The sequence below is a fragment of the Mustela lutreola genome, chromosome 12 (assembly GCF_030435805.1).
Source record: "Mustela lutreola isolate mMusLut2 chromosome 12, mMusLut2.pri, whole genome shotgun sequence".
Lineage (NCBI taxonomy): Eukaryota > Metazoa > Chordata > Mammalia > Carnivora > Mustelidae > Mustela > Mustela lutreola.
The window spans coordinates 12831654-12858959 of record NC_081301.1 but is presented as its reverse complement, the minus strand read 5'-3'; the positions used below and the strand labels follow the sequence as shown (position 1 = coordinate 12858959).

Genomic DNA, 27306 nt, shown 5'->3' with positions numbered 1-27306 from the left:
CCCTTGGTGCCGGACTCCCTACCCCGAGGTCAGAGCTGGCCAAGGGCTTAAAGAGCTGATGGAGTGTTTGTAGCCGTCCAGACCTCTGGAACAGGCTGATTATGCTAAGGCAAGTGTCGGCTAGCCGGAGGATTTATGGGGCAGTGAGTCACTCTCTGACTGCTCTGGGTTATCACGTCCTTTCCGGAGACCTCAGAAATGTGTGTCCGATTTCTGTTCACTGATGCCGCTCTGTCCTGGGGCACTGGCAGGTCCTGGGCCCTGGCACGAGTCAGGAGGGCCTCCCTTGTCTTCATTCCCCCCCACTACCTGCACATGCTCACCCTCTACCTGACTGGGTGTTCCCTTCCTCCTTCCTTGCAGAGTTCCTTAGGAGATGCCTGGACCTGGGTGTCCTCTGCACTGTGTGTGGGCGGGGGGAGGCAGGAGTTAGGCTCCATCTTATCAGCCTGGGCTCAAGTGGTGGTGTGTAACCGGAGGTCAGATGGACCTGTGATCCCTCCGTCGGCCTTATAGCTTTCCTACCTCTGTGCCGTTGCCTGTGCTGTGCTTCTGTTTGGAATGTGACTTCCCTACTCCAGATAATCTCAGCAGGATCCCCCACTGCCTCACTTTCAGTGTTTCTATTAGGCTTTCAAAAGCTGCCTCCTCCAGAAAGCCCACCCGGATTGACCTTTAAAAGACTTCCCAGAGCATATTCTCACCTTTCTGCTTTCTCTTGCGTATCATAAATATTTGTTAATTAACTCAGGAAGTGTTTAGGAATACCTGCCAGATGTCCTGCACTGGGAACCCAGGCCCCCACGGCCCCCACAATCCTGTGAGTAAGGGAGGCGTGAAATAAACACCTGTATAAATACGACTGTGATAAGTCTGCAGAGTGACCTGGCCTAATCTGAGGGCATCTGGTAGGCTTCTGAGGAGAGACTGTGAGGAGAGACTGAGGGTGTGCAGGATCCCCTTGGCAAAGGGGGCCTCCATTCCAGGCAGTAGGAACAGCCTATGCCAAGGCCTTGTGGCAGGAGGGACTGGTAATTCTGAAAGTCCCACTGAAGACACTGGGGTTGGAGCCCAGAGGATGGATCATGAGAGGCCGTAGGGGCCTTACCAAGGAGCTAGGCTTTTATCCCCAAGCCCTGGGAGCTGTGAAAAGGGGGTAGAGCTGGTCAGTGCAAGATCTGACTTGCTTTTTCAAGAACCCCTCTGGATGCCCTTGGAGAATGGACAGGGAAAGGGAGGCAAGACTGGAGATAGCAAAGCTGCAAAGAGGCTCCTGGGAGTGTCTAGGAAGGGCCAGTGCCACCTCTCCAGCTGGACAATGGGATCCTTGTGGGCGGAAAGTCCCTTTCAGGACTCAGCACATGGGGAGGCCCGGGGAGTACACCTTGAAGGAGACTTGACCAGCAGTCTTCCCCCATCAAAAGCGATTTGTGTTCCACAGTTTGCTTTGGTAAACTCCTGCCCTCTGTTTCCTTCTGGCTAAGGGCAGGGCTGTCCCCTGGTGGTCAAAGTCCAAGCAATAAAAACCATGACAATGACCATGATGATGATAGTACCTAACATTTGCAAGTGCCGGGAAATGGGCTAAGTTCTTTACATGCATGATCTCATGGACTTGTTACAACAACCTTGAGGTGGCTACCGTTATCCTCATTCTACAGAAATTGAAACAGACTCAGATGGTTAGGTCACTGGCCTTGGGTCCATAGCCATTAAGCAGTGGAACCCTTTGCTACCAGGCCTCTTGGGGGAGGGTGGTGACAAGTATTTGCATTTTTTTTTAAAAGATTTTATTTATTTATTTGACAGACAGACAGAGATCACAAGTAGGCAGAGAGGCAGGCAGAGAGAGAGGATGAAGCAGGCTCCCTGCTGAGCAGAAAGCCTAATGCGGGGCCCGATCCCAGGACCCTGGGATCTCCTGGGATCATGACCCGAGCAGAAGGCAGAAGGCAGAGGCTTAAACCCACTGAGCCACCCAGGCGCCCCTGAGTATTTTTATCTTTATTTGCATGTTTCACGACTGTATGTGTGTATTTGTATGTGTGCTTGTCAATGTGTGTGTATCTGTGGGTGGCGGTGGTGAGGAGAGGTGTGTGTTTCTTCATGGGCACACCCCCCTTATGTGTCTTTGTATGCATGCATGCCCTTGAGTTCGTGTGCGTTTCTGACCGTGTGCAGTTCTCCATGTGTTTAAGTGTGGTTAACCGATGAGTGTTTAATGCAAGAGTGACCCTTATGTGCCAAGGTCTAGCCCCCTGCTGACTCTCATGGCTCATAAATTGGTTCTTTTTTGTGTGACCCAAGTAATCTGGCTGCCCTCACCAGGTAAGCTGGAGCATGGAGGTCTTAGGTTCAAAGGAGCAGGCAGTGGCTATGTGTCATGTGAGCAGAGGGTAGCCTTCGAGTAGGAGGCTACCAGGAAGGCACTGACTTAATCCTGGCTTCGGATGCCTCCCTTCTGTCCCTTGTCACCATGTCTGACCTTCCACCATTAGTGAGTCATTCCCTGCTGGGACCCTCTTGGAGGGATCCATACCTCCCAGAGAAGCCCGGCAGCCTGCTGAGGGCCGAGCTCCAGGAACAGGGAAGGAAGGAAGGCAGGCAGGAGGAACTGTGCATCTGAAGGACTCGGGCAAAGCCAGAGAAGTTGCTGGTACTAGTAGTGCCTGGCCTGGGAGATCCCAGCTGTGGAAGGCAGCTGCTCTAGCTTCCGTTTCTTATATTTATTTATTTATTTATTTGAGAGGCAGCATGAACAAGGATGGGAGAGAGGGAGAACCAGGCTCCCCACCGAGCAGGGAGGGAGCCCGATGTGGGGCTCGATCCCAGGACCCCGGGATCACGACCTGAGCTGAAGGCACACACTTCACTGACCGAGCCACTCAGCACCCCACAGCTTCAGTTTTTTTTTTTTTTTTAAATTTACTTATTTATTTATTTATTTATTTATTTTTTTTTCACAGATAAAAAAAAGTTATTTATTTCTTTTTTTTTTTTTTTTTTTTTTATTTTTTATAAACATATATTTTTTATATACATATATTTTTATCCCCAGGTCTGTGAATCACCGGGTTTACACACTTCACAGCACTCACCAAATCACATACCCTCCCCAATGTCCATAATCCCACCCCCTTCTCCTCAACCCCTTCCCCCCGGCAACCCTCAGTTTGTTTTGTGAGATTAAGAGTCACTTATGGTTTGTCTCCCTCCCAATCCCATCTTGTTTCATTTATTCTTCTACCCACTTAAGCCTCCATGTTGCATCACCACTTCCTCATATCAGGGAGATCATATGATAGTTGTCTTTCTCTGCTTGACTTATTTCGCTAAGCATGATACGCTCTAGTTCCATCCACGTTGTTGCAAATGGCAAGATTTCATTTCTTTTGATGGCTGCATAGTATTCCATTGTGTATATATACCACATCTTCTTGATCCATTCATCTGTTGATGGACATCTAGGTTCTTTCCATAGTTTGGCTATTGTGGACATTGCTGCTATAAACATTCGGGTGCATGTGTCCCTTTGGATCACTACATTTGTATCTTTAGGGTAAATACCCAATAGTGCAATTGCTGGGTCATAGGGCAGTTCTATTTTCAACATTTTGAGGAACCTCCATGCTGTTTTCCAGAGTGGCTGCACTAGCTTGCATTCCCACCAACAGTGTAGGAGGGTTCCCCTTTCTCCGCATCCTCGCCAGCATCTGTCATTTCCTGACTTGTTGATTTTAGCCATTCTGACTGGTGTGAGGTGATATCTCATTGTGGTTTTGATTTGTATTTCCCTGATGCCGAGTGATATGGAGCACTTTTTCATGTGTCTGTTCGCCATCTGGATGTCTTCTTTGCAGAAATGTCTGTTCATGTCTTCTGCCCATTTCTTGATTGGATTATTTGTTCTTTGGGTGTTGAGTTTGCTAAGTTCTTTATAGATTCTGGACACTAGTCCTTTATCTGATATGTCGTTTGCAAATATCTTCTCCCATTCTGTCAGTTGTCTTTTGATTTTGTTAACTGTTTCCTTTGCTGTGCAAAAGCTTTTGATCTTGATGAAATCCCAGTAGTTCATTTTTTCCCTTGCTTCCCTTGCCTTTTGCGTTGTTCCTAGGAAGATGTTGCTGCGGCAGAGGTCGAAGAGGTTGCTGCCCGTGTTCTCCTCAAGGATTTTGATGGATTCCTTTCGTACATTGAGGTCCTTCATCCATTTTGAGTCTATTTTTGTGTGTGGTGTAAGGAAATGGTCCAATTTCATTTTTCTGCATGTGGCTGTCCAATTTTCCCAGCACCATTTATTGAAAAGGCTGTCTTTTTTCCATTGGACATTCTTTCCTGCTTTGTCGAAGATTAGTTGACCATAGAGTTGAGGGTCTATTTCTGGGCTCTCTATTCTGTTCCATTGATCTATGTGTCTGTTTTTGTGCCAGTACCATGCTGTCTTGATGATGACAGCTTTGTAATAGAGCTTGAAGTCCGGAATTGTGATGCCACCAACGTTGGCTTTCTTTTTCAATATCCCTTTGGCTATTCGAGGTCTTTTCTGGTTCCATATAAATTTTAGAATTATTTGTTCCATTTCTTTGAAAAAGATGGATGGTACTTTGATAGGAATTGCATTAAATGTGTAGATTGCTTTAGGTAGCATAGACATTTTCACAATATTTATTCTTCCAATCCAGGAGCATGGAACATTTTTCCATTTCTTTGTGTCTTCCTCAATTTCTTTCATGAGTACTTTATAGTTTTCTGAGTATAGATTCTGTGTCTCTTTGGTTAGGTTTATTCCTAGGTATCTTATGGTTTTGGATGCAATTGTAAATGGGATTGACTCCTTAATATCTCTTTCTTCTGTCTTGCTGTTGGTGTAGAGAAATGCAACTGATTTCTGTGCATTGATTTTATATCCTGACACTTTACTGAATTCCTGTATAAGTTCTAGCAGTTTTGGAGTGGAGTCTTTTGGGTTTTCCACATATAGTATCATATCATCTGCGAAGAGTGATAATTTGACTTCTTCTTTGCCGATTTGGATGCCTTTAATTTCCTTTTGTTGTCTGATTGCTGAGGCTAGGACCTCTAGTACGATGTTGAATAGCAGTGGTGATAATGGACATCCCTGCCGTGTTCCTGACCTTAGCGGAAAAGCTTTCAGTTTTTCTCCATTGAGAATGATATTTGCGGTGGGTTTTTCATAGATGGCTTTGATGATATTGAGGTATGTGCCCTCTATCCCTACACTTTGAAGAGTTTTGATCAGGAAGGGATGTTGTACTTTGTCAAATGCTTTTTCAGCATCTATTGAGAGTATCATATGGTTCTTGTTCTTACTTTTATTGATGTGTTGTATCACATTGACTGATTTGCGGATGTTGAACCAACCTTGCAGCCCTGGAATAAATCCCACTTGGTCGTGGTGAATAATCTTTTTAATGTACTGTTGAATCCGATTGGCTAGTATTTTGTTGAGTATTTTCGCATCTGTGTTCATCAAGGATATCGGTCTATAGCTCTCTTTTTTGGTGGGATCCTTGTCTGGTTTTGGGATCAAGGTGATGCTGGCCTCATAAAATGAGTTTGGAAGTTTTCCTTCCATTTCTATTTTTTGGAACAGTTTCAGGAGAATAGGAATTAGTTCTTCTTTAAATGTTTGGTAGAATTCCCCCGGGAAGCCGTCTGGCCCTGGGCTTTTGTTTGTTTGGAGATTTTTAATGACTGTTTCAATCTCCTTATTGGTTATGGGTCTGTTCAGGCTTTCTATTTCTTCATGGTTCAGTTGTGGTAGTTTATATGTTTCTAGGAATGCATCCATTTCTTCCAGATTGTCAAATTTATTGCCGTAGAGTTGCTCATAGTATGTTCTTATAATAGTTTGTATTTCCTTGGTGTTAGTTGTGATCTCTCCTCTTTCATTCATGATTTTATTTATTTGTGTCCTTTCTCTTTTCTTTTTGATAAGTCGGGCCAGGGGTTTATCAATTTTATTAATTCTTTCAAAGAACCAGCTCCTAGTTTCGTTGATTTGTTCTATTGTTTTTTTGGTTTCTATTTCATTGATTTCTGCTCTGATCTTTATGATTTCTCTTCTCCTGCTGGGCTTAGGGTTTCTTTCTTGTTCTTTCTCCAGCTCCTTTAGGTGTAGGGTTAGGTTGTGTACCTGAGACCTTTCTTGTTTCTTGAGAAAGGCTTGTACCGCTATATATTTTCCTCTCAGGACTGCCTTTGTTGTGTCCCACAGATTTTGAACCGTTGTATTTTCATTATCATTTGTTTCCGTGATTTTTTTCAATTCTTCTTTAATTTCCCGGTTGACCCATTCATTCTTTAGAAGGATACTGTTTAGTCTCCATGTATTTGGGTTCTTTCCAAACTTCCTTTTGTGGTTGAGTTCTAGCTTTAGAGCATTGTGGTCTGAAAATATGCAGGGAATGATCCCAATCTTTTGATACCGGTTGAGTCCTGATTTAGGACCGAGGATGTGATCTATTCTGGAGAATGTTCCATGTGCACTAGAGAAGAATGTGTATTCTGTTGCTTTTTATTTATTTTTTTGAAAAATATTTTATTTATTTACTTGACAGAGATCACAAGAAGGCAGAGAGGCAGGCAGAGAGAGAGACAGGCCAGAAGAGAGAGATGAGGAAGCAGGCTCCCGGCTGAGCAGAGAGTCCGATGTGGGGCTCGATCCCAGGACCCTGGGATCATGACCTGAACCGAAGGCAGTGGCTTAACCCACTGAGCCACCCAGGCACCCCGGCTTCAGTTTCTTAGACATCCTGGGTGTCTGTGCCCGAATGGAGCTTGGTGATCACCCAAGCCAACCCTTATGATACATAAGGGAAGACTGAGGCCTGGAGAGAGGAAATGTGGGGAGGCTGAGAGGTTCTTGAAGGCTGGGGTGCTGCAGAGAGCACTGGGTGGGGAGACAGGGCACCAAGGTTCTGCCGTGTTCTGCCACTGCTTTGCTCAGTGACTCTGGGCAAGTGCCCTGCACACACACACCCCCGCCCCCCCGCGCGCCTTGAGTGCCTTGTCGGTTGGCCTGGGGGCCAGATCTGTGCCCTGCAGCTCTCCCTATGACTCTGGAAGCGGCACCTCTTCCTGGAGCCTGAGCCTGCCGAGGCATTGGGACGGCCTGCCCAGCCAGTGTCCCCGCCAGTCTCCTCTCCTGGGGTTGAGAGAGGTGGAACTCTCCAGATGAGGTCTTCCCCTCCCTTTCTTGTGCTTTGGGTGTGATTTTGGCATTCGTGCAAAGCTGCAGAAAGATCCTGAGAGACACACCTGTTAAAACAGCTTCCTTCCTTGAAGGCTGTTTGGGCACAGGCCTTAGAGACAGCTGCTGGGGAAGGAGCGGGGCCTGGGCGGAGGGAGAGCCCACCATTAGGAGCGAGGTCTCAGTGGGAGTCAAAGGCAGGCCAGGCCTACTTACTGGTCTGGGGGTTGGAAGGGGAGAGGGCGGTGAAGACAAGATGGCTGATGCAGCCCCAGATGGTGGAGTTGTGGGGAGGGACTCGCCCTTGACAGAGCACCCACTATGTGCCAGGCACAGGGCCTGGCGCTTCACACTCAGGTTCAAAAATGGCTCCAACACCAGCGGTGACATGCCACCTCTGGGTTGCCAAGTGGTGGTTCTGGAATGCAAACCCATGGTCTCCTCCATACTGCCTAGGTGACTCGTGCGTGAGGCATATGTGAGGCTGGGCCTGGGCAAGGCGTCCCCGCCCTGAGCAGCCAGGCCCTCCCCTGTGGTCAGGGAGAGAGGGCACTTCCCTTCTCGCCTCTGGTCTGGCCCGTGGTCCTGGGAGGTTGGGGCTGAGCTGTCAGTTCCCAATCTGGCCTTCGGGGCCTGTATGCGGGCGCGTATGAGAGGGCCCCCTCCCTGCCCACCCCAGGGGCTAGAGTCCCCAGCTGGACCATCTAAGAGCTCTGTCACTTCCAGCAAGTGGCATCACTTCTCCGAGCCTCTGTTTCCCCACCCGCAATCTGCAGCACACATCCTCCCTGCGTTCCCAATAACAGGCACAGGGCTCTTCTGGGCCTCCCTCCGAGGGCTTGGGAGGCGTCCGGTGGGTGCTCCGAGGCAGTGACCCAGCAGAGTAGGAGATCTACAACTTGGTCCTCTCTCTCCATCGGCCTCACTTGGAATTGACTGAAATGGGGGAATGAACAAATCCTGTGTCTAGAATTCTTTCAGGCCCTTGAGAAAGTTTCTCAGAACATCCCAAGGAAGGGGGGGGGGGGTGAGCAAGGTTAGGGCCGGATGTCAGGATGGTGGCATAGTGACAGGAAATGGGTGGGGAAGCTGCTGAGAACTGGGGTCCTTCCCTCCAGGGGGCCCAGGGGACCCGTGGGGATTGGCTGGAAAGGGCAGCTGGCCATCACAGAGAGGGGCAGAGGCTACACAGCCGTCCCCACCCAGTCTCGAGGGCAGCAGCCTCGGGCACAGGGGACCGTGGCCATGGGCTGGGTTCCTAGAGGCTGTACATCCCATCTGGCAGGTTCCGTCCTCGCAGAGTGCGCTGGCGGCTCGCTGAGCTTTCAGTCCCTGCTCTGGTGAATGAAAGCTGAGGCCTCCTTCTGAGCAGCCCCAGCCGCCCCCAGCTCGCACACTTTGTACACTGGGAGTCTCTGTGAGGTTGCTGTAGAAAAAAGTGCTTGTTTAAAAGCGCTCAAAACTACCAAGCAGGATGACATTCCGTGGCTCCGGGATCATTTTGCAAGCGTGTCCATTCATCCACAGGCATGACACCAGCCTATCCCTGCTGCGAGACAGCCTTCAGGCCCCCGGGGGAGCCCAGACAGACTCCCACCCATGGTGGTCATGTGCCTTCTCAGGGCAAAAGTCGGTGTCTGTGCTTCCGCCAACAGCAGTAATGATAATAGTAAAACTGGCAATAATTGCATGTAGTGACTGAATATTTACTATTTTACTGGCGATAGCTTGCCTTCCCACAACGCTATAAAGTAGGATCATCATGAGTGTGTTTTACAGAGAGGGATACTGAGGCAGGGAGTAGGCCGCTAGCTGAGAATGGGGAGTGGGGGTGAGGGGGGCAGGCAAACCAGGGCTCAGAACTGGCTCCGTGGCAGTCCTAGAAAGTGGACCTCAAGAACCTTGTTTTTCTGAAAGAAGGGACACAGTTTGCTTACTCCCTCTCACTAAGGTTGACTTGGGTTTAGAATAAGATTTTCTGACTGGAAGATGCTTCTTGAATTTGGAGCTGCAGCTGCCTCCAGCAATCACATCCCTGGACCTGCCCATGAGGGTAAGGGAGAAAAAGCTCATCTCTCTTCATCCAAGGCCAGGGCTGGCTGAGAAGCCCAGGAAAGAGGTCAGTAAGCAAGCTGTGAGGCGGGGCAGAGTAGGGAGTCTGGGGTCTTTGATTAACCTTGCTGTGTGATTTTGGGAAAGTCCTTGCCCCTCTCTGGGTCTCATTCACCCTTTTATCCGGTCTTCTGGCTCTGAGTCCCCTTCCAGCTGTGGCTTTCTGGGATGATGAGCAATTGCTAAGCCCGCTATGTGCAGAGCGCTGAGTTGGGTCCTCTAGTGGAAACAAGGTCCTTCAGGGTGTGACGAAGGGTTAACAGGGACCTTCCCCATTCTCCTAAAGAATCATTCTCCCAGGGCACCTGGGTGGCTCAGTGGGTTAAAGCCTCTGCTTTCAGCTCAGGTCATGGTCCCAGGGTTCTGGGATCGAGCCCCGCATTGGGCTCTCTGCTCAGCAAGGGGCCTGCTTCCTCCTCTCTTCTCTGCCTGCCTCTCTGCCTACTTGTGATCTGTCAAATAAATAAAATCTTTAAAAAAAAAAAAAAAGAATCATTCTCCCAATGGGTAAGAGCCTCCTGTCCTCTTATTAATCTGCACACTGCTTCCTTATAGTTGGTTACTGTGTCTAGCACATAGGAGGCTCTGGATAAATGTGAATGAATGAGTTAATGAATGTTCCAGAGAGTCTGAGACCCCAAGGTCATGGTAGGTTTGGTGGGGGACAATAGTCTTCAGGGTGGAGGCAGCTTGTCAGAGGAGCCTTAAGTCTAGCCCTAGGGGGAGAGGTGGGAAAGAGGAAGTGACACTCATCCCACTCAACCTCCTAGAAGGAAGAAGGCTTTAAAAAAAAACACAAAAAACAAAAAAAAAAAACCTCAGAAATAGGATAACGCTGTCAATAGCTTCCTAATGACTACATAAATTGTGAAAAATGCCTCATGGTTCTTTGTACCACAAGAGTGTAAAAATTGTGAAATTTTTCTCGGTGTAGAAAATAAAAACCAAGACAAAGTACAAGCCCATTGGGGAACTTGCTTGACAACACCTGTGAGAGAAGAACCCCTCCAAGTTTGCCAGGTGCATCTCCCCTCCCCGCCGACCGGCATGAGGCCAAGGTTGGGGGCACCCAGAGCTTACACAGAAGTGCAGATTCCTGCCTTCATGCCGAGGCTCCCGGAGAGCCTACTGCTCCTGGGCCTGCCACCCTTTGTGGTCCCTCTCCATTGGGGTTTGCTCTCTGGAGGAGGGTCCCTCCTGTGGTCCCTGACACCTAAGAGATATTTGCTGAACTACAGCTGATTAGAGTAGCTTGGGTGACACCGAGCTGCCAAGTAGAGGCATTTGGACCCCACTGCCTGAGAAGGCCTGGATGAGGTGGTGATTGGTGGCAGCCCTGGAGGATGTGCGGAGTTCTGGTGGGTGCCACAGGGACAGGTGTCCTCTGGATGGGAGAGACCGAGGGAGAGGAAGAGTTAAGGGAAATCCTGAAGAGAATGGGTGGGGTGGGGGTGGGGGTGGGGGTGGGGGTGGGGGTGGGGGTCCTCTGGAAAAAACTCTGGCATTAGGCTAGCCTGGAAACGGTGTGTCCTTGGGCAAGTCATCTTACCTCTCTGCTGAGCAAAATTTCTTCATTTGCAGAAAGAAGTAATGGGTTTCTGTCATTTTCTGGTGTGTGTGGGGGACATGAGATGATGTGTCCAGCTAAGGGTTCACCTCATCATGACTAGGGTGCTGGGGTGCGGAGATGGACAGATCCCGCTTAGGGCTTGGCCTATAGCAAAGGTCTACCTCTGGATTATTGTATGACAGATGAAATGTGATCAGATCGCATACTCGATTTCAGACTGAGTTCTTCTCCCCTTTGCTTCTGTCCTTATATCACCTGGAATTGAGGCTGGGGTGGGGGGTGAGACCCCAGAACTCCTTGCAATTCCTCCCCCAGGGAATTTTTGCCTTCCATGAGTTTTCCTCTTCCTCTAGCCTTCTGTAGTTGCGAGTCCTGGACATCCCAGGCTATGGCTCTGAGCCCCTAAATCTTCCCTCCTCTATAAAGGAAGCACTAGTCAACCTGCCTGCTGTCTCTTCCTTGTGTCTTCCATGGGACCAGGAGCTCCTGGGGTTTGTGGATGGGATTAAGCTCTGTTCTGTGAAGATGGACAGATGAAATGGCCTGCATGGGGGCCCTGCTGAGGTTTGCCGTACTCCTCCTAGGAACGGAACTTTACCCAGCATGGGTCATGAAGGGGACCCTGCAGCAGCCTGCCAAGCAAAGGCCCAGCCTTCTCTCAGAGGTGGCTGCAAATCTTGCAGCAGGCACTAGGCATACTCAGCAAACCCTTCAGCCTCTGCCCCTTGCCTGAGCTAGGTGCTAGGGACCCTGTCCCTGAGGTGGTTGCCCCCGCTGAAATACCAAGGTTCCAGACAAGGGGCTTCTCCCTAAGGGTCGCCTACTGAAGGAATGGCACACAGGCCCAGGGGGTCAGGTGGCCAGGGTACGTAACCAGGCGCTGGCCCCAGAGGACCCATCACACGCCTTCCCTCAGAGCCTTAGTTTTCCTCATCTGTAGGACCTCATGAGTGGAGGACGGCACAGTGTCAAGCCGGGACGGGGTGCAGGCTGTGGATTCCTGTGGGTGGGTGGCGGCGCGCCCTCGGCAAGGGAAGGGGTGAGGGGACCCGCCGCGGCCCGGGCGCGGGAGGGGGGAATCCCCGCCCCTTCGCAGCCCCGCCCCCTCGTCCCCAGCACACCGCCCCAACCAACCCCCGCGCTCGGGGGGCTCGGGCTGCCTCGGCCGCGGCCGGCGCGGCTCGACTCGCCGTCGCCATGGCAACAGCGGCTTAGGGGGCGGGGGCGACGTGGCGGGCTGGGCCGGGCGGCGGGCGGCGCGGGGTGGGCTGGGCCGCGCTGCGCGGGCCCGGCCGTCGGCGCTCCGTCGGCGGGCGGGCGGGCGGCGCGGGCCGCGAGCAGCTGGGGCCGAGCCCGAGCCCGCGCCCGCCCTCGGCCGCGCGGCCGCCCGAGCCAGGGCGCGGGTCCCGCGCGGGTCCCGGGCCCGCCGCCGCCGCCGCGCTAACCCCGCCTCCCCTTCTCCCTCTTGTCGCCCCGCGCGCAGGGCTTCCTCAGCCGCCGCCTCAAGGGCTCCATCAAGCGCACCAAGAGCCAGCCCAAGCTGGACCGCAACCACAGCTTCCGCCACATCCTGCCGGGGTTCCGGAGCGCCGCCGCCGCCACCGCCGCCGCGGACAATGAGAGGTGAGCCCGCCGCCACCGGCGCCCGGCCCGGCCTCCGCGCGCCGCCGCCCCGGGATGCGCCCCGGAGGGCGCGGGGACAAAGCGAGAGCCGGGGCTGGGGCGCGCTGGAAGCGGGAGGACACCGCACGCCGCCCTCCGGCAACTTGTGGGGCCACCTCGGACGGGGGGCGGTGCACGGCGGGAGGACCTTTCTCTCTCCCCGCGGGGCGAGGAGGGGGTGCCCGCGGCCCGGGGCGAGGCCGGGCGGTAAGTGCCCTCGCGGAGAAGTCCTGCCTCGTCTCGCCGAGGTGGGCATTGTTTCCCGGGAGGTGCAGTGCCCGGAGCTGGGGACCGAAGTGGCGCCTCCACCCCCAGGACCCATCCCCCTGCCTCTGGAGCCCCCGGGTGTCCGATACAAAAGGCTTTTTCGGCTGGGTTTTGCTGAGACCCAGTGGTGAGGAAAAGGGTGAACATCTGGAGGGGAGGAGCAGGGGGCTGGGCCGCTTAGGGGGCACATCTGCTCTAAGTAGGGCGCGTGCTCCGCTGGGGGCTGGGGTGAGCAGAGGGGGCAGTGCTGGGGGCTTGGAGCTCAGGGGCAGTGCCTGAGGCTAGGGAAGAACGGCCTCATCCTCTCCCAGCCGGGGCAGCTGCTTCCCTCCCTCACCTCTCTACTCCCAGGGGTGTCTCCTGTTCCCTGTTTCCTTTAACTGGGCAAGCCAGGAGCAGGTGTGGAAATTCCAGGGGGAGGTGGCTTGTGGGGCAGAGGAGGAGAGGGAGGAGGTGGTTCAGCCTGCTCCCAGTCACCAGCAACAGAGCAGGCTTCAGCTCGCAAGGGCAAGCCATCCTGTCCGCGTGCGGGGGCACTGGGCGGATACAGTCTCTCCACCCGGGTCCCCCTCCTTGAGCCGTACCAGCCACTGGCACCTTTCTGCTTGGGCACAGGCACTGTGATAGATTCCGGTGCCAGTTAGAACGTGTCCCTGCTCAGCTAGTGGAGGTGAAAGAGCAGGCAGGCACCAAGGAGCCTTTTCAGCATTCAGCCCCGACATCTCAGGCCCCTGGCATCTGCCTTCATAGGGCTGTGCCCCTGTGTATGATTGGCAAGTTGGCACTCCCTGTAGGGGAGGCACAGGTAGAATAAAAATGTCTCTCCTCCCCGTTGGTTCCAGCAGGCAGAGGAGTACAAGTTACAGCCCAACTCCTGCCCAAGGTTGAGTGGCTGTTTAACTGACCCCTAGCATCTTCCTGGAGAGTACCCCTCCCATCCCTGGGGAGAATTACTAGACCTTTAATTTCCATCAGCCCAGAGCTGCTCTCTCCATTGCATCCCCACCGCTGCCTGCAGCTGGTCTCCTGCCCCAGCCACCAAGCCCAGCCCGAGGCAGGACCCTCAGCCTTTCTCTGATGGCCGTGGTGCCCCAGGGGACCAGGCGTGCCCTGGCAGGAGCATGCAGCCAGGCCAGAGCTCCGCGCTGGGTGCAGCCACTGCGTCTTTGAAAATCTCGCTTCCCATCTTTGTTATTGTCTGGGCGGCAGGCCACCCGGTTTGCTGCTTTCCTCCCTCCGCCCGGCCCCTGCCTCCGGCTTTCTCCCCCAGGAACATGCCCTTCTCTGCGCTTTCCTTGGCGGGGGTCAGGACCCTCTGCACCCGCATGCGGGGGCTTGTGTACGTACCCCGTTTTGTGTGCATGTGTCGGTTGTCCGGGGAGCAGGAGAGACAGCAGGCGGTCCGGCCTCTGAGTGTGTCTGTCCTCCCGGGAGCAGACAGCACGCATGCCATGTTTACCTCCCTCCAGCGGGAAGCCTGCACCAAGAAGCCGGCAAGTGTTGGCTGGCAACCCGGGCTCCGGGCTGGAGGTCGGGGCATGGCCCAGATGACCTCTAACAGGGCCTGCCCAGCTTGGTCTCAGGTCAGGTCAGCCTTGCCACATGCCTGGGGGGTTCGGGGTGAGGGGTGGTGGGGGTTCGGGAGGGAAACTCTAAGCCTGTTTCTAGAAACGGTGTTAACAGTAGCTGTTGGAGCAGAATGTCACTGGCAGTGGTGTGGGATTGTCTTATTAATTTTCTATAAACAAAATCTGGCTCGGTGGCTTCTCTGGCACAGGAAGGGAGCCCGGATTTCTCACGGACAGGCAGAGAGACCGAGTTTGAAATCCCTGGACCCAGCCTTGGAGCTAAAATAGGCTTTGTCAGGAGACTGGGATCTCCTGCTTTACTGCTTTGCTTAGAAATAATGGCTTTCTCATCTGCGTTGGGGATGGATGGGCAGATATTTCTCTCGGGTAGATGCTTCTTTGGGGCAGTCCCTGGAGTCGTCCTGTGTGGAGTTGACTGAGTAAAACCAACTGGTGGAACCCCCCTCCCCAAACGCTCATGGTCAAACCCGGGTGAGTGGAGAGGAGCCTCCCTGAACTCAGATGTGCTGTGGTTGTGCTGTTGAAGGCTGGAAAGACAGAATGGGCTGCCTTTGGCTTGGCTTAGCAGTGAGGAAGGGTTTGGATCCTAGTTCCCTGGGACCCCCACCAGGCTGCAGGGTTTCTGTCCGGGGAGTGGGTGAGTGCAGCCTCAGTGAGGAGCTAGGCATTGGAAGGAGGGCGGGAGCTTCTAGGGTAGCAAGTGTGAGCCCTGGTCCCCATGGCTTCCTCCTGTCAGTGAAGAGTGTGGGGCTCTGGGATGGCCAATTGGGTTCAGACTTTGGATAACGCTGTCTGTTTTAGAGCCGCTGAAGCGGCTTCATTGCATGCCGTCTGCTGTGCTCTGCAAACTGCTGTGTTGTGGAGGCTATTTTTTGTGCTGGAATTCTTTCATCTGGAGGCTACAAATCAGTTGGTTCTGTGCTGGGATCTTTTGGCTCCCTGGGAAAGGAGTCTGGCTGCTGAGTTCTGCTGGTTAAGGAAGAGGGCCTGTGTCTTGATTGTAAGGCCGGGGTCAGGCCAGCCAGGACTTGGGGGCACAGCTGGGTCCTGGGAGTCTTGAGGGCCACAGGACAGGCTTGAGCCTTTGTACTTATTCTCCTGAAATGGCTTAGGGGACGTTTCCAACTGGTCTGCAAAATCCCTGGCCCCCTTAGACACTCATTTCTTTGGACGTTTTGGAAGTAAGCACCAAGGACAGGTAATCATGTCTCCTGGATAAGGGAAATGAATGCTGCTCAGGGATTTTCCAGGTGAAAGGCGTGTTGGCAGAAGCATTTTTGTTTTGTAGGCTGGAAATGTTGCTGCTTCATTTACAAGCTGTCTTAATGTTGGTAAAAGCCATCTAGGATGTGGTGAATCTGTCTTCCCAGAAGATAATTTCCAAGTCACTCATTTATTAATGTTCCTGAGTAGCTAGGAGGGTCAGCTGGCAATATTACACTTCCTCGGTGCTACTGTTTCTGTGTGACTCTGCCCCCCCCCATGGGTGCTGAGAGTATGCCCTCTCTGGCTCTCAACCCATCCCCCTACCCCTGTAGTTACTCTGAAGTGGCTGCACCCCCACTTCCCATTCTTCCCAGCTGGCCTGGTGCAGAGCTAATCCTGTAAACGTGGTCAAGCCAGGCACAGGCATGCAGGGCTGCTGTGTGCGGAGTTAAGAGATTGATGACCCCTTCTCAGGAATATGTGTGTTGCCTGGAGTTCCCACACCTGAAAGTTACTAATGGTGGGATTCCAGGCAGAGTAAAGCTAGGGAGGGAGATACTTGGAAGTGGGGGTGGGGGCCTTCAGGAACCCTCAACTGGCCCAGAGTAGGCAGCAATCAGTTCAGTCCCTTTGGGTGAGGCTATCCCTGGGGAGGGGAGGGGAAGCTTAATGGGAAACGGAGAATGGAAGGTGGGATCCGTTTTCCTGCTCTAGTTGTTGACAGTAGGAGCAGGAGGAGCTGATCAGGGCCTGGCCTTTCTGGCCTCTCTCCCATAGACAGGGAGTGTCTGGTCCTCTACCTTCCCCTGGGTGACGTCGAGATGATTGTGCAATTTAGACAGTCTCTGGGAATAATGGGAAGTGTGTGATCTTTGGCTTCAGCCAGGCATTCTTTGGGCAAGTAGTGTAACCTTCCTGACCTCAGTTTGCACATCTGCGAAATGGGTCTCATGATGATAATATGATTGGAAACATTAATGTTAATATATTCGGCATGTGTTTAATAGAAAGTGCCCCATTTGGTGCTATTTCCTAAGCAACTAACACCAGGTCTTGCACATTTCTTAAATGTTTCTTAAATGTCATTAAATAAATAATAATATGTGAAAGAGGCTAGACTAGCATTTTCAGTAAGTGAGAGTTACCATCAGTGGGAAAAAGTCACTTCATTTTAGATAAGCCTCTGTTTTCTCATCTACAACGTAGATGCTGTATCAGGCAATCATGCTGTGTTCTTCTGAGGTTCAAGAGAGAAACTGGATGTTGCTGTCTCTAGAAAGGTGAAAAGGGTTGTGCAGAAAATCATTATTACCTTGAATGTAAGAAATAGAATGATCCTCATTCCTGTCTCTACCGTAGGGGGTGGGGCTGACAAACTTCTCCTGTGTGTATTTCAAAAGTTCACTGTTCCAGGGATGCCTGGGTGGCTCAGTCGGTTAAACGTCTGCCTTTGGCTCGGGTCATGATGCCAGGGTCCTGGGATCGAGTCCTACATTGGACTCCTTGCTCAATGGGGAGCCTACTTCTCCCTTTGCCTCTGCCTCTCCACCTGCTTGTGGTCTCTTTCTCTCTCTCTGATAAGTAAATAAAATATAGGGAAAAAAGTCCATTGTTCCATTTATGTTACAGACCATACTTGTTTTTAATAATTTAAATGTTTAGGTTATATCCAGTGGTTTTTTTGTTTTCTAATTAAAAATGATGCTGGTATTCAAATATTTGAATATTTATCTTTGTTCACGGCTCTTTTTCCTCTGGGTCAGTTCTTAGAAATGGAATTACTAGGTCAAAGAATATAAACAGTTTCAGGTTTTTGATTTTAAAAATGCCCCCCACGAAAAACCTTGTAGTAATTTATATTCCCCAATGGTTTTTGAGAGTGCCCACCTGTTTCCTCACTTCCTTAAAAACATTGGGTGTCATTAAAACGATCTTTGTCATTCAAATAGGCAGAAAAATGGCATTTCTTTGTTATTTGCATTTCATTGCTTGTTAGGGATTGAATATTATTTTCTGGAGTTTAATGGCCAGTAGTTGTTGTTGTTCTTTTGAGTCTTACCTAATCCTGTCTTTGCCTTCTGAACATTCTTAAACAAGCCCCTTGCAGCATTCTTAGTTGCCCTCTGTGGCCTCCCTCAGCTCTCAGAGGCCCCATGTAGGTGGATCTTTGTTAAATGGGCTCCTGCCTTCCAAGGGGTGTGGTAGGGAATTCATTAATGACCCTCAAGAAGGGCTCACCCAGCTCTCCTCTCCCTTCTCCCCTCCCCTCCCCTCCATAAGAGAATCAGGTTTAATTCTTAATCTGATAATTATCATAAGGAGGCCTGGCATTTACACAGCACTTTGCAAGGTCTTCTGCCCTGCAAGGCAGGTGGGCAATGAACGGGCTATTAGGCTGATGGAAACTGAGGCATGCAGTCAGAGGCATGGAGGTGGGACTATCACAGACGCGGGGCCTGGTGACCAGGTCCCAGCCCGTCTGCAACATTGTACTTGGAGCCTATGGGCACTTTGGGGGGGGCAGGGCTAACCAAGGCCACACACATAAGCACGTGATTCTGAGCCTCATCTCCGGAGAGGGAGGGGAAAGCCACAGAACATGACCTGGACGTAGGGAAGAACCAATTTATTTTTTGCTTTCTCATTTTTATCGCCCTCCTTTTAGATCAGTGGCTCCCTCGTGTATCTTCCAGAGATCGGAGCTGGGCATTATTTTTAGGAATGGTGGAAATTAGCTAGTGGGAATGTGATCAGCCCCAGGCTGGGGTTTCAAAGGCTGGAGAAGCCTTTTCTTTGCACAAGCTCGTAAGCATGTGTACATCTGTGCACGCATGTTTTTGTATGTCTTGCAAGTATGTACCTGCCTTCATGAAGGTGTGTGTGCGTTATATGTAAACGTCCTTGCACACGAGTGTGCGTTTGAAATGACTGATGACATGTAAAGTGTTTGGAACAGTGCCCGGTGCGTCATTCTGGGCTGGACCATATGAAGTGGCTGTTTTTGTAGGTCGCATACAGACATGGTTCAGTCTAGTAAGTGCTCACTGAGTGTTGACTGCTATCCTTATTGTCGTCTGTCTTCTTACGTGTACATGGCTACCACTGTGTGTGCGCGTTTGCATACACTGTGTGTAGAGTGTGTTCTGTGTTTGAGCTCTCACACTTGCACATCTGTGTGCGGTCTCAGTCTAGGTGTGTGCCCTTGAGGTGGCCAATTTTGTGAACAAACTGCCCGCCTGCTTGGGGAGAACCTCCGGGCTTGGCATATACCTGCTCGTCAGAACAGCTCCCACTTTTTAAATAAAAAAATTTTATTTATTTATTTGACAAAGAGAAACACAGCAAAAGAGGTTGCATACGCAGGGGAGTGGGAGAGGGAGAAGCAAGATTCCTGCCGATCAGGGAGCCTTATGTGGGGGAGGGGAGCCTGATGCAGGGCTGGATCCTAGGACCTTGGGATCATGACCTGAGATGAAGGCAGACGCTTAACCGACTGAGCCACCCAGGTGCCTCCAGGCGCCACAGGACAGCTGTGTTCTTAATCCCCTGTGCCTTCAGGTGCTAGCAGAGCCCACGCCTGGGGTGCCAAGGGGCCTGTCATCTTTTCCACAAGTAACCTGCCTATTTCTAGGGCCCTATGTCTGAGGATATGCAAATTGACTCTTTAATGGAATTCCTTTGCAAAATATTACTTGAACCAGAAAGTTAATTACCAGGCTTTAATTAATGGCTATTTTAGAAGGCCACAGAAAAGAGCTGGAGATCATAGGGGGACCACAAAGGCAAGAAAGAAAACATTCAGTGCCCCTGGCTAGCTTGGCGACTCTGTCCCAGGTGGCAAGGCACACTTAGCTCTTTCCCTACCCTGACCTGCCAGCTCACCACTCTGTGGTGGTCGGCTGTGGGAGAGTGAAAGAGAGCCCCCTTGTATGAAGATACTCTGGTCTTCTGGCCATCAGTCTGTCCATCTATGAGGAATGGCCTGGGCCGCATTCCCAGCCTGGGGGTGGGGCGTGCGAGGAGCTGTGGATAGCTGTGGAGGCCCAACCCAAGCCCCAGCCCTCTGAAACCTCTCAGCAGCCAGGTAACATTGCCCGGACCTGAGCTGTGGGATGGACAGTCACTGGCCGCTCTGCTTGAAGAGTAACCCTTCTCTGCTTCTCCGGTGCCTTTGGGCTGCTTCCTGCAGTCCCCCGACCCCGACCCCTTCCAAGAGCCCGAGAGCCTGAGGCAGCTTCCCGCAGGGCCAAACCTCCACCAGGGGCCAGCTCCCTTCTCTGTGTGCTCCCCTCTGCTCTGTGAAGTCTCCTGTGATCCAGCCTGCTCATCTACCTCAAAGGACAGACCGAAAACTCAGGGGAGATTACTGTGATGGAAACCGTGTGGGAGTTTCCCCCTTCCAGCTGGCAGTGCCAGGAGGGGTGGCCTGTGTTACTGCCCGCTCATGAGATAGAGAGAATCTCTGTTCTTTGTGGGCATGTGTGGGCGGGAGTTTGTGGGAAGACACACAGTGTCTCGCACGTAGCACGGGACACAGCCTTGGCTGGCTGCCTGCCATGTCGTGTCTGTAGCTCACACCACGTGCCACACCTGGGCATGCACACAGAAGAGCCTTCCCTGGCATTTGGAAGGCAAACCTTGTGGAAGCCACTATTTGTGCGCCAGAGGTCCCCTCTGAGCCAGGTGGGTGGTGGGATGAGGGCCAGGAAGAGAGGGAGACAGGGTCCCCAGCCACAAGGTCCCTGGCATTCTGCCTGGGAATACCTTGGGCATTCTTGGGGAAGGGTAGGAAGGAACCCCAAGGCTGGAGGTCAAGCCCAGTCCTGGGGGCATGCCAAGAATAGGTCTTCGCCTCCTATCTCCACTTGCACCCGCTCAGGAAGCCTGCATGCTGACTCCTGGGCTTGTCGCCTCCAAGACCTCAGCTGATGGTAGTGGCGTGGGGTGGACTGTTGGAAGCTCTGACAGAGCACTTTGTACCCTGCACGGAGTTGGTGCTCTGGGTTTGCCCAGTGAATAACTACATGAACTTCAGTCTTCTAAGCGGGGGTGGGGGGTGGGGGGGTAGGGAGATGGGGAGGGTAACCCCGGAGCCCTGCGCCTTATAGGTTCTTGCAAAGGCAGCATGAGCAGGGCTTTGCCATCTCCAGCCTCCTTCTGCCTCTTGTAGCTTGACTGCCCCAAACCAGGCCAGCGTGGACAGAGGGCACCAATTGTGGGAACTTGGCTCCTAGGCCGGGCTTGACTGCTAACTCCACATGATCAGCCTCAGAAAAGCCACTGGAGCTCTCAGTCTGTGCTCTGTCCAGTGAGGCTGGTGGGGCAGGAGTCGGTCCAGATAGAAGGGGCTTAACATTTCTCTGCATCAGATGCCCTTGTCACGATGCTTTCCCCACCTCCCTTTTCTGGTGGGCCGCCCTCCTGGGGTGAGCTGAAGAGCCTTTCTCTGGCCCCCTCTCCAAGCTGGACCTGGCCACCTCCCAGTTGACCGTGCCCCTGCCACCTGCCTGTTGGCCTGACCTCTCTCACACCCTCAGGGGCCTTGTTCGCAGGCCCGGCCTACTTGTAATAGAGCACACTGGGCAGATACAGATGCCACCCTGGCTGCACAGGCCCTAATTGGATGCGACGTTGTCTTGGGGAGTTTTCATACCGAGGGCAGTGAATTAGTGCAGCGTCTCCCTGTGCCCACGGACTAAGGGGAAGTTAATTTCATGCCCTGTCTTTTTGACATTTGTAATCAAAGCTTTGTCTAGCAGCTGCGGACTGTTAGCACGTGAAGGATGTATGAGCCTCAATTATTGTTTCTGGCGAGGGAGGAGATTGATTAATAGATTGTTCACAGCCCCACCCCCTACTCCTTAGTCCCCTCCCTGTCTTCTTCCTCGTTTTCCAACTTCCCCACATTTCATCCGGAAACTGGGCCCCAGAACAGGCTCTGATTAAAGCCCCACTCCTGCCTGGGCCTGGCTCCAGAGCAAGACAGACCAGCCCACCCCAGGGAGGACCTGTGTGATGAAGAGGAATTGCCTGGGGCCCCTGATACAATGCATATTCTTGGGCCCTAGCCCAGCCCTTGCAGATTCTGGTGGAGTGATCACCTTTCACCCAGTTTGAGAAACACTGCCCAGAGTTTGTTTCTTTTGCAGGAGCACAGGAATTGTGCCCCAGCGGTGTGCCAGCAACCTGCCTAGGCGCTGCCTGTGCTGTATCCTTATTGATTCCTCATAGTGAGAGGGTTTTTCATCTCCCATTTCTTAGATATAGAAACCGAAACTCCAAGAGTGGAGCATAGCTAGCCCAGAGTCACACATTGGGGGACCTCCTTGCCCGGCAATTCGTTCCCTGATTCATGCCTAGAATCCCCCCTAATTTATCATGCCATGCCCCTTCTTTTTAAGCTTAATGATGTTTTTGGAATAAACCTTCTCCTCCTAGAGAAGTGCTGCAGCTCCCTCTTGTGCTTGTGCAGGGCTCCCGTCTGTAAAAAGCTCTTACACTGGTGTCCCTGCTCTCCCAGGGGCATGTCGCAGTTAGGCCACGTGTGTCTATGATCGGCATTGTAGGGGTGAAGCAAGTGAGGCTTGCACAGGTGGAGCTATAATGTGTCTTCTCACTCCAGGCCCAGTGCTCAGCCTCCCCATGCCACCAAGGCCCTTTTGTCTTGCCAGCTCTCCAGTTACAGGTGCGGAAACGGAGGTCCACAGAGGGGTAATCCCTACCAGGATCAAGCAGGTGGCAGTCATGTACTTGAAGCCCAAGTCCACCGAGTCAGAGCCCATAGAATAGGACAAGTCAGCATTTCAGGACCGGACCACGTACCTTTGGTCCCCAACTGAGAGTGGAGGTCTTTGAGTACAGCCTGGAGGGTCTCTGCTCAGGGATCCGTGGCTGTCTATGCAGAGGCCAGGCCTGGTGGGGTGGGGTGGGCTGGGCTGCGCTCTTCACCCAGGAGGCAAGGCACCCACTGGAAGTTGTGGGAGAAGGATGAGGGGGCAGGGGGAGTCTGGGCCTGTGGGCCTGGAGCTGGAATCTGAACCCAGGGCTGCCGTAAAGCTCCATGTTCTGGGTCACCAGTAGCTGAGGAGGTCAATAGTGTGTGTGCCGGAGGCAGTCACCCAGAGTCGGTTCAAGGCCCAGCCTACCTGCTGCTTCTCTCTGAGCCTCAGTTTCCCCATCTCAACAAAAAAGCTAGTGTCCCACTTCTCAGGATTCTAGGATTCCTGGAAGGAAAGCAGCTAGTACAGGGTGGTGTGTCATCTTTCCCGGGCTTTGCTGTACCTCCTCAAGGTCCTGAGGCCCCCGGAAATGTCCCGGAGCGGAGCCATAGCAGCCAGGTGGACGGGCGCCTTCCATCTTTGCACCCTTCACGGCGAGCTTCTCTTGGTGCTGGGCTGCCTCAAGTGGCCATTCAGGAGGGGCCAGGCTTTTTGCCCGGGGCCTTCGCCTGCATTCTCTCATTCCAGCCTTCCAGCGCCCTGTGAGGAATAGGTGCTGTTCCTATCCTCATCCGCGGAGAAGAAAATTGAGGCCCAGAGCGACTGAGCAGCTTTTGCCAGAGTCCGATGGCTCACAAGAGGCAGAACTGGGATTCCAACCCCGGCTATGGGGCTGTGTTATATGAAGTCCGCTGGCAGTCACTGTTCTGCGTGGTCTGTGTTCACACGCTCGTTCTACAGAAGGCATGCCCGGTCAATAATGGCATCAGTCAGCCGCCTGCCGTTATGAAGCGTCTTGTCTCGTGCCAGGCATTGTGTGTCGCATAGGCGTCATCTCTAATCCTCTCGACTCCCCTGGTTTTATCCTCCGCCCATCTTCTGGGTGACGAAACTGGCCTCCGAGGGGTAAAGTCACTTATCGGGGATTACCCTCCTGATGGATTTAGAATCTAGGTCTCCTTAGATTCAAAGTCCGGGCCCTCTCTAGTGCAACAGCTGACACGACGGGCACGTCCTAGGGTCACCTCGCTCACACCGGCCCGCGTGCTGCATGCTCTTGTCATCCCAGGTTTACAGCTGGGAAGTAGCCATCGCACAGCTAGAACGGCAGAGCCGGGTTTGAACCCAAGTCGTCCGGCTCCCACGTTTATGCTCTTACCCGCTCGCTGCCCAGTATCGTCCTTCCCCCTGTTCTCCAGGTGAGGAAGCCCAGGCTCTGTCAGGTAAAAGCTCCTTGCCCTGCATCAGACGGCATGTGCGCGGCAGAGGTGGGATTCGCTCCTAGATCTTTCTGGACTGGTTTACTGTCTTCCTGCTGAGACAACAGGAGAGCCGCCTGTGGGCGCTACTAGAGGCCGTTATGAGTGCTCGGGTCCTGAGGCCATTGTGGCGTGGAGGTGAGCCTTTCTCCTGGCCTCCTCTCCAGGTTGTGAAGGCAGGGCCCACTCGGCGACTGTTCCCGGCATTTGTACTTAATCAGTGATTATACGCGTCTAGTTCCATGGGCCCCTCAGGGTTCTGGGCTCCCATATTTCTTTTTCTCTTGGCAGAGCTGATGAGCTGTGGCTGCATTTAGATCTATTGATTTGTAATGCTGGGTGAGATCGGGCAGGTGGAAGAGGTTATGCGCCAGCTAACTGGCCTTATGCAGCACCTCCCTTTCTTCCCAGGGTCAGCACACAGAGGTGACTTTCCTCATTGCCCAGGTGGGCGAAGGGAAAGCAGAGTGGTGATGGCGGGCAGGGATTCCCCAGCCAGCCTTTGTTGTGGACCTCTGGGGAGATGGGGAAGCCTGGCACCCATGGGGCCGCTAATCACAGCTGGGGCCGCACTCCTGACTGGTGAGGGCTGTGAGGCCGTTGCAGACCTGAGATGGTGCTCATCCCAGCTGCCTGAACCGGGAGGGTGCTGGAAGTTGGTGTGAGGCAGTGGCCGGACAGGGTCGGGTGTTCTGCCGGCGGCCCACGCATGCTGCCGGAGGTGGTCTTGTCCCGTTGCCCTGGGATGTGAAGTCCACACTTCTGAAGGCCAAACCCAGCCTTAGGGGTTTTCAGAGTCCAGGGCTGTTGGAGCTGGCAGGGGATTTAGTGAGCAATCTAGCCGGAGTTTCTCAAACTCAGTTCCTGAGGTTCCTAGAGGTAAGGCTAGGTGTTTTCCTCCACCGGGGTCCCAGGCATCCTCGCTCTTGAGGACTCATTGTTTGATCCAGAACATTGAGGGCGGCGGGAGAGGCCGTGAAGTAAAGAAACCAGTTTCATCTTGATTAATGCAGGGCTTCCTGTCCCCACACCCAACCCCGGGAGCATCCGTGGAGCAGCAGCCATTCGCCAAACATTCTTTAGTAAACACTAATTTGAGATGTTACCTCTCCTTAGAAGCATGCTTTTAAGAGGAATCTTTGGAAGTAGTCCATGCCTTTAGGACCTACAGGAGTAGCTTTGAATGATGGCCTTGCTAGCCCAGCAGGTGGTATGGGGGTATGTTGGTTCGGAAAAAGGCATCCCCAGGTCTTCAGAATCATTCCCTGGAGCAGCTACCCGCTCTCCTATGTGGGCTGGGGCTGGTTCTGGTCTGAGTTTTCTGTGGGCCCAGCATGTGGGGGATTTATTTCCCCTTTTGCAGGCTGGATGGCTCCCTTCTTGTACCCAGCAGCTTGGGCTCTGGGCGTCCCCATCCCCCTCTGGACTCCTGCAGAAGGCAGCAGCCCGGCAGAGGCTACCCACTGATTTGCATAATTGCACCGTCCCCTGAATAATTAATAAAGCTCTGTCCTTGCTGGGAGCAAAGACTGCACCATTATGGATGGGTTTGCCATGGATGGGTTTGCCGGAGCTCTTCCAGGAGCCAGTTCCCGGACTCCTTGGCTTTTCCTGGCATGGAGTGCCCCCGGAGAGAGGAGAGGGCACTGGGTTATGTGTGTGCAGGGTGTGTGTGTGTGTGTTTCCGTGTCCATGTGATGCTGATAGCATCATAATGGGCAGGGCTGGTAATACATTTGCTCCTTTCTTCCAGGACCCACAAATGGGGTCTCGAACACACAAACAATTTGGGATTCTTTATTCTCCTGCTTTCTGTGGTCCTACAAATTAACTCTTCTTTGAAGTATGATAGACTCTTATAGAGACTTAGCTCCCTTTTCTGGTGGCCTGGAGGGACCCCTGTTGATGCAGAGGTAAGGGCAGTGGTGGTGAGTTTGCAGGCAGGAGCAGGGGACGAGGGGGCATTTCTGCTCAAGGCCTTTCTTCTTTTTCAGTACCTCCAGGTTTCTGGGTTTCTTGAGGTCACGAGTGGCTTGAGAGTGCCTTGCATCTGAGGCTTCTAAGTCCCTTTCTTATGCTGTTTCATGGAAGAAGTGAATTTTCCCTCCTAGGTGTGGTCTTGCCCCCCTGTGGTGCTAGGAAGGGAGGTTGAGGGCTCGGTCTGCTTGTGCCTTGCTGACACCCGGGAAGATCCTATAGTCTCTCCAAGCCAGGGTTGTCCTTGAAAGGCCTTGGTCTCAGCCCTACCGCCTCTCATCATTGTCAGAAGAAGCTTCCGTAAGAGTGTTTCTCAAACTGGTTCCCACATTCTGTTAATGAGTGCTTGACTCATTAAGAGATAAGGGGATTCCATAGTGCCAGCAGCTCAGGGAAACAGCCAGTGAACCAAAGCAAGTAAGTTTCTTCAATGCTTGAGTCCTGGGAGCCTTGAATATGCTAATGTATGCATCTGGGTGTCCAAGAGGGTATATAGAATGCTCTCCCCCACACCCCTACACAGACTCTTCTGGGGCCTGCTTGCTCATCTCCAGGTGTGGGGAGGTGTCCATACCACTGCTGGGCAGTGTCAGCTCTTAGAAACCCTGTCCTCTGTTGAGCTGCCCTTGTCAGTGTGTGTGTGGCACTACATCATTACCATTTGGCCCTCATACTGGCTAAGGAGGTGGCAGGGATTATCCCATTTTACAGATTTTACAGATGAGGAAGCTGAGACTTGAGGGTAATTATCTCACCCCAGGGCATGTAGATGGGTGGTGGAGTTGGCATGTAAACCCATGTCTGCTAGCTGGACCTTCAGTTTTTTCTCCTTGGCCACAAAGAAACCATTTGTTCCTAAATGAAGGTCAGTATATTGGCTGGCATTGGTCCTTGGGCCACTGGGGACCTGTTCCTCCCATAGCCTCCATCCCAGCTTGGTTCCGAGTTTCCGGGAGTGGGAAGTAGGAGGTTCACCAAGACCCTGTTTAACAGTATCCCAGCTGCAGGGCCTGCGTTTGGAGCCACATGCAGAGATGGGCATAAAACTACTAGGTATCCCACTCATCAAGCCATTCCAGACTCTCTTTTTCCTTCGGCGCCCTCCTTTTATAGGTTGAGGACATTAGAAGTACCCCAGGAGCTAGGTAGCCACTTGTCTCAGGCTGGTGGTGGTGATCAGGGGGTGGCGGAGGCCAGGCAAATCCCCCTGCCTTCTCTTGTTCTAGATGTTTCTGAGAGCTGCTGCCTGGGCCTGGTGGGTGGCCAGGGGCAGCCTGGGGTGAACTCGTTGGCAGCACCTAGGCTGAGAGGCTGCACTGAAGCTCAGGTGTGAATCCAGGACCTAGGCCACCTGTTTTATGTCTCAGGAGTCTCCTTGGGTCGCACGGTGAAAGGGACTGTATTGCCCCCAAGTGAGTACCCTGAAGAACTGAAGTTTGCTCTGCTGACCCACAGACCGAGGTGTGGACCTGGCTTCCTAACCTCCTGTGTGATCTGGGCCAAGTGCCCT

The 27306-nt window shown here is 52.7% G+C and overlaps 1 protein-coding gene across 8 annotated transcripts in view; it reads left to right on the top strand.

Moving 5' to 3' along the window:
• The window catches only part of DAB2IP (DAB2 interacting protein), a 189418-nt gene that overhangs the window by 93587 nt on the left and 68525 nt on the right, over positions 1-27306 (top strand). For all 8 annotated transcript variants that reach the window (XM_059142886.1, XM_059142883.1, XM_059142891.1 and 5 more), the window contains one exon: positions 12382-12521. In XM_059142886.1, coding sequence (XP_058998869.1) covers positions 12382-12521 — 140 coding nt within the window. The remainder of the gene's footprint in view (positions 1-12381; positions 12522-27306) is intronic.